Genomic DNA, 7,389 nt, shown 5'->3' with positions numbered 1-7,389 from the left:
TCTATCTTAGAACGTCGGGGAAATCTGGGAGGTAACGTTCCAGCGATTGTCGTAAGGGGGGTTTTCAGCCGAGAATCGGGCCGAGAATCGTGTAGTTTGAGCCAGGCTTTAAAACTGCTGTGTTTGCTTTGGCCAGGGTTGCTAGATGTGACTGCTGTGTCTGCTTTGTCCAGTACAGGGTTGCTAGATGTGACTGCTGTGTCTGCTTACAGGGTTGCTAGATGTGACTGCTGTGTCTGCTTTGTCTAGGGTTGCCAGATGTGACTGATGATTTCCAGCCCAAAAGAAAAGCTCAAAAACCGTCTAGAGGCTCTATATTCCGCCCCATTTGAACTAAATTATATTGATTCCATATGGCCATAAAGCTACAGGAAATAAACCCGGCCAGTTTGCTTTTTTTTTTAATCCACAGACGGACAGTCATCCCAAAACAGCCCAACCTGGCAACGCTGGCTTTGTTTGAAGCACCGTTCAGTTCCTCAGGTACAGGGCTGACTGTTGATTGCAGTCCCCTGGAGCAATGTGGGGTTAGGTGCCTTACTTACTCAAGGGTAAAGCTGTATGGATGGTATTGTTATAAAGCTGTATATATGGTGTGTGTGTGTGTGTGTGTGTGTGTGTGTGTGTGTGTGTGTGTGTGTGTGTGTGTGTGTGTGTGTGTGTGTGTGTGTGTGTGTGTGTTTTAATGTGCTTGTGTCCTGTCATCCATCTGCTGAAGGTCAACTAATAACAAATGATTTTGTGAGCAAAACACATCATTTCAAGCAGAAGGGGGCACTGATTCGATGTGAAATGTAATTGAAAAAGGAGAAGGGTTTATTTTATTGAGGTGACTCCCTCTGTTTAATGGCCTGGGGAGGAGAGCCTGTGCCCCTTGGTCAGATTTATCCAATCAATAGCTGGGCAGCTAGCCATGTGATTAATTGAGAACCAATCAGGGCTGGATTGACCATCTGGCATAGCGGACATTTCCCGGTGGGCCCTGCACCCTCGTGGGCTCCTATTTTCAGAAATGTTGAGAATCCGTAAAATATCGGCACCCCACGAGGGTGCGGGCCCACCGGTGTGTCAGCTCTGCGCCACTAATTATGCCTTTCAGCCCTATTTCTCCCCCAGGGGGGGCCCTTTAAGCCAAAAGTGCCCGGGCCCTATTTCTCCCCCTAGTCCAGCCCTGGGATCAATCCCCAGACAGAGAGCGAGAGCATCAGTAAACAAACAGTACAAGGAAAAGATGAAGATGAACAGAAAATTAGAGAGGAGGGGGTGAGGGAGACAATAACATCTCGAAAAACAAGACATAAATCATGACACATTATTTTATTGGCTCTGAAATATTATTGAAATTCTTCTATGACAACTGGAGGACAGCAATTAGGCAAGCATCCCCACTCCCCACCCCACTTGTGTGTGTGTGTGTGTGTGTTGTCAACTGTGTGTGTGTGTGTGTGTGTGTGTGTTGTCAACTGTGTGTGTGTTTGTTTGTGTGTGTCTGTGTGTGTGTGTGTGTGTGTGTGTGTGTGTGTGTGTGTGTGTGTGTGTGTGTGTGTGTGTGTGTGTGTGTGTGTGTGTGTGTGTGTGTCCAACCAGAACAATCAGGCATGGTGTGGGCTGAACATGCCAACTGTGTGTGTGTGTGTGTGTGTGTGTGTGTGTGTGTGTGTGTATGTGTGTGTGTGTGTGTGTGTGTGTGTGTGTGTGTGTGTGTGTGTGTGTGTGTGTGTGTGTGTGTGTGTGTGTGTGTGTGTGTGTGTGTTTGTGTGTGTGTGTGTGTGTGTGTGTGTGTGTGTGTGTGTGTGTGTGTGTGTGTGTGTGTGCACGCTCACACGCATGCATGCATTTGTGCATGCATGTGTGTGCGTGCTTGTGTGTTCCTGCCTAACTACTTGTGGCGATAAAAATGTCCCTACTATAAACCAGAAAAGGGATTCTTAGGTGTGTGTGAGAGAGAGAGTGAGAGAGTGGGTGTGTACATGTACGTAGGGTAGATAAGAGCAGGGGTTCCCAAACTATACCATGACAGGGTCCCCCATTAGGGCTGGGCAATATGACGATATATATCGTTATCGTGATATAAAAGTGTATATCGTGACCTTTCTCCTATATCGTTTATATCATGATAGTTATTTTATCAGTTGTACACAATTGAATATCATTTAATTACATTTTATGCTGTCACAATACACACTTTAAGTTCATGTTACTGTAAAAATAACAATAAAAAGATCCACTTTAAAGAAAGGTTGTTTTGCGACATGAAAAAATAAAGAGCAAATAAAGAGAATAACTGAAAACGTATGTCATTGTACTATATCTATATATATATCGTTAAAGTGATATAAAATAATCCATATCGTGATGTAGTTTTTTCCCATATCGCCCAGCCCTACCCCCCATATACCACTAGATTCCAGCCAAGGCCCCCATACAACATGGGACGTATCACACCATTTTTTCCCTTGTGTACCCCTTTTGACACCCAGAGCGTAGACCTGTGAGTCAATGTCCCACTGGGACATATAAAAAGGACTAATGGGAATATTCTATTTCTAATTTTTGGTTTATTTTTGTGTACATTAGTTATTCCATTTATTCAATCATTTATTTTGTTTTGCTATGCTTTTCCTACCAACATTCCACGGCCCCCCAGGGGTCCCCGCCCCCACTTTGAAAACCACTGGATTAGGGAATATGGGGTTGGGGTCGTTATTTTTAATGTGAGGTTGAGGTTTGCAATGTTGCAACACTTGCAACACTTACAGAGTTCAATTCAACACTCATGTATTGTGTACACACTAAGTGTTGTATTGACACTCACTAGCGAGAACAGAGAGCAGATGTGAATGCACTAGAGAGAGAGAGAGAGAGAGAGTGCACGCGTGTGTGTGTGCGTGCGTGTGTGTGCGTGTGTCTGTGTGTGTGCGTGTGTGTGTGTCTGTGTGTGCGTGTGTGTGTGTGTGTGTGTTTGTGTGTGCGTCCATGCGCGCGGGTGTGTGTGTGTGTGCGCCAGAGATTCTGTGTAATTGCCTCAATGGCTCTCTAGAGGTCTGTTGCTTGCTTGAGGAATTTCAGCCATGAATGTACTCGATGATTTAAACTGCGGAAAACCATACTGTGGCTGTGCCGGGTAGTGTGTGTGTGTGTGTGTGTGTGTGCGTGCGTGTGTGTGTGTGCTCTTTAGTTTGAACTTACATAATCCTCAATAAACACAGGAATGTGTGTGTGTGTTTTGGTATGGACACTGTGTGCGTTTGTGAGTGTGTATTTGTGTGTTTTGGTATGGACACTGTGTGCGTTTGTGAGTGTGTATTTGTGTGTTTTGGTATGGACACTGTGTGCGTTTGTGAGTGTGTATTTGTGTGTTTTGGTATGGACACTGTGTGCGTTTGTGAGTGTGTATTTGTGAGTGTGTATTTGTGTGCGTCTGTGAGTGTGTGTTTGTGTGCGTGCTGGAGTCTGGAGGAGAACTGCACAGCAACCCCTGAAATGGAGAATTGTAACATCTAGCCAGCCACATACTGAAGACCAAATAAGTCACCACACACTAGTAGACTTTCATTTGGAGAATGTTTATTCTGGTGAACTAACTTCATCCATTCTGGAGTATATAGGCTACGCACATGCATGGCACTGTATAGCATCACCATCATATCCAATCCACTTAGGGTGCGTTATAATAGGCAACCTTGCGTCCTCCACTTGTGCTTGTGGCGTATAGCATCGTCATCATCCAATACACTTAGGGTGCGCTCCAATATACAACCTTGCGTCCTCCACTTGTGCTTGTGGCCTCGTACCAGGAAGTAATATGTCATGATGACATCACTGACAACAGCATTATATTTCAATATCTCGCAAAAGCTCAATTGTAAAGTCATTTTCTCATTTGCAAACTGGATGATGAATGAAGAATAGTCCCCTAAAAATGTATTTGGCTAGGCTTACAGCGGGGAAAATGTATTGTTTTGTCCATGGAGGTTGGGCCAGAAGGCGGAACGAGGCCACAAGCACAAGTGGAGGACGCAAGGTAGCATATTGGAATGCACACTTAGAGTAATGCTTCTCAATGGGGGCGGTATAGCCCCCCGAGGGGGCGTTGAGAAGGATATAGCTGAGAGGGGGCGGTGCTTAATTGCCATGGGGGGGCCATTGAATTGTTTAATTCGATGGGGGGCAATGACAGTCTGGGCCTGGGGGTGCGCAGCCTGCCATAAGGGGGTGCAGGAGCTGAATAGAGGAATGGTGGATATGTGAGTTTTTATCTAGCATTAATGAACATCAAGTAGCTTTTAATAGTATGGAGCATTATATGCTTGAAGGCGCCATCTGAAGTGTAGTTTAATTCCAAGACTATTGGAAAAGAGGATTCCCCAAAGACGACTGTACTTTAATATGCAGTGAATGAGCAGTGAATCCATACTTGCGCGAACCACATTGAAATGTACAAGGGGGTGCGCAGGGAAAAAGGTTGAGAACCACTGACCTAGAGGATCTTGGAGTGTTTCGCATCTGTAAAGCATTACTTCATGGTAATATGTCATTATAATGATCCAAACACCCTTCCAAGTCATTTGGGTTGTATAAACAGCAGTATGGTGTGAGTGCACTTTCAAGATACTACAGCAGTCTTCATTGGTGTTGCAGCAGGTATGAAGTCAGTTTACGCTTGCAGATAATTACTGTCTTCGAGAAGTACGAGGTTAATTATGCGAAGGCTTGCTTTAGAGTAGAGAAGAGTTCATCACAAGGGGAAATTAAAGTGTTATCGCTTTTACTTCAGGTTTATCGGTGATATTCATTCGCTGTCTTGTAAAAGTGAGTGCGTTGCAATATGCGACCTTGCCTCCTCCACTTGCCTCCTGCACTTGCTTCTCTCCTTGTACCAGGAAGTGAGGTGTCATGATGATATAATTGACAACAGCATTATATTTCAATATCTTGCAAAATCTCAATTGTAGAGTCTTTTTCTCATTTGCAATTGGGATGGTGAATGAAAAACAGTCCCTCAAAAGTTGTTGTGGCTAGGCTGACAGCTGGGAAACTTTACCGTTTTCTCCACGGAGGAGAGGCCAGGAAGCGGGACGAGGAGACAAGCACAAGTGGAGGAGGCAAGGTCGCATATTGTAACGCACTCCTTGTATCATTGTCTTGTTGTCCTACTTCCTTAGTGGACTTCCAAGCCTTGCTACTCTGCCCAATCAAATTCATTTCTGTTACTATCACTGATTCTAATTGGTTTCCTGTGTCTATCGTCCTTCCTCAGTGGTTCTCTATCACTGTTACTGTATGTTTATCATTGTGTCTCTTGTTATCTGTGTTTATTCTGCCTTTGTACCTATTCTCCCTCTACAATGCTCCTCTGTTACAAAGTGTTTATTATCTGTGATTCGCATTGGCTGTCTTTGTATCCATGCTCTTTCCTTAAAGGGACACTGTGTGAGATTTTTAGTTATTTATTTCCAGAATTCATGCTGCCCATTCACTAATGTTACCTTTTTCATGAATACTTACCACCACCATCAAATTCTAAGTATTCATTATGACTGGGAAAATTGCACTTTTCATACATGAAAAGGGGGATCTTCTCCATGGTCCGCCATTTTGAATTTCCCAAAATAGCCATTTTTAGCTGCAAAAATGACTCTACTTGGACCTTACTAGAAAATATTTGTTTATTACTTAGTCAACTTTAAATTTGGCAATAGGCAGCCCAGTTTCAATGAGCAGCATAGTTGCAGTACCTTTTTTGACCATTTCCTGCACAGTGTCCCTTTAATGGTCCTCCAAGCCTGCACTTTGGTCCCTCTACCCAATCAAATTCCTCTCTGTTGCTATCTGTGATTCTGATTGGCTGTCTTGTCCTTCCTCTTCCCTCAGTGGTCCTCCAGGCCTGTGCCTTGGTGCTCTACCCAATCAAGTTCATCGACAGCACGGCCCTGCAGACGTACCATGAGTTCAACTGGGGCTACGGGCTGGGCTGGGGCGCCACCATCTTCATGCTGGGCAGCGGCGTGCTCTTCTGCCTCCGCACGGACATGTACGAGGACGCCATGTACTGATACTGGACTGGACATGTATACACACATGCACGCAAGCACACACCCACGCCATGTACTGATGATACTGAACACACAAGCACACATACACACGAAGACGCCATGTACTGATGATACGGGACTGGACGGGACTGCACTGAGTCCCTCTGTGGCTATTACCCATGCATACACAGACTCAGTCTATCAGACAAACACACACACACTCGCACATGCACATGCACACACACACACATAAGCACTGTACTGATACTGGACTTCACTGCACTACACTGAGTCCCTCGCTGGACATCACCCATGCATACACAGACTCTCTCTATCCGGCAAACACACACACACTCACACACACACACACACACATGCACACACACTGACTCACATGCACAGATACTGGACTGGAGACTATACTACAAAGCTGGTTCAGGAGTAAACCAGGTTAAGTTAAGAGGTAAATCACCTAATAGAAGAGCCTGGAGTCCTCATTTTCTGAAGAACACACAGGCCTTCAGGCTCTTCTATTAGATGATTTACCTCTTAACTTACTGGGCTGGACTTCACTGAGTCCCTCGCTGGATATCACTCGTGCATACACAGACTCTCTCTATCAGGCAAACACACATGTGCGCACACACACACCCAGACACATACATGCATGCACGCACACATGCACACACACACACACACTCATTCACAAACACACACACACACACACGTCCATGCACACACGCAAACAGGGCTGCTGATAGCTTTGGCAGGGCCCAGGACAAAGTCAACTGAAAGGGCCCCTCCATCCACCCAGTGCAGTTTAGTGTAATGAGAACCCAATTTTGGGGCCAAACGCTCTCTGGGCCCGGGGCAACAGATCCCGTTGACCCCCAATGTTGGATTCCCTGCAGACACACAGACACACAGACACACACACACACACACACACACACACACACACACACACACACACACACACACAGACACACACACAGACACACAGACACACAGACACACACACTTGTGCAAAGATGAAGATACATACATATCCTGGCATGAAGGGAGTTTTTTTTGTGTACGGTAGAAGAGTGCATAGTTTGAATGCCAACACACACCACGACCACGCAGATGTGGTCACACACATGCACACACCACACCAGACCAGACACACACAGCACAGCACTCCGACTGGGTTACATATTTATAGACAGCGCTTGGGCTCCCGGAGTGGCAAGCTTGCAGGCCTGTTTGCTGGACATACAGTATGAAGTATGGGGAACAGCTGAGAGAAACAGGAGGACTTGCGCCACTCCCACCTTCCCTTCCTCCCTCTCTTCCTTCGTGTCTCTCTCTC

General features: G+C 45.6%; 1 protein-coding gene across 1 annotated transcript in view; it reads left to right on the top strand.

Moving 5' to 3' along the window:
* LOC134452369 (transmembrane protein 47-like) overlaps window positions 1-6,963 on the top strand; it is a 36,273-nt gene extending 29,310 nt beyond the window's left edge. The window contains exon 3 of the mRNA XM_063202735.1: window positions 5,875-6,963. Within this exon, the coding sequence (XP_063058805.1) occupies window positions 5,875-6,056 (182 nt within the window). The 3' untranslated portion in view covers window positions 6,057-6,963. The remainder of the gene's footprint in view (window positions 1-5,874) is intronic.
* Window positions 6,964-7,389: the final 426 nt, after the last annotated feature.

This window comes from Engraulis encrasicolus, chromosome 7 (genome assembly GCF_034702125.1).
Source record: "Engraulis encrasicolus isolate BLACKSEA-1 chromosome 7, IST_EnEncr_1.0, whole genome shotgun sequence".
NCBI classification, from domain to species: domain Eukaryota; kingdom Metazoa; phylum Chordata; class Actinopteri; order Clupeiformes; family Engraulidae; genus Engraulis; species Engraulis encrasicolus.
This window is presented reverse-complemented; position numbering and strand designations above follow the sequence as displayed.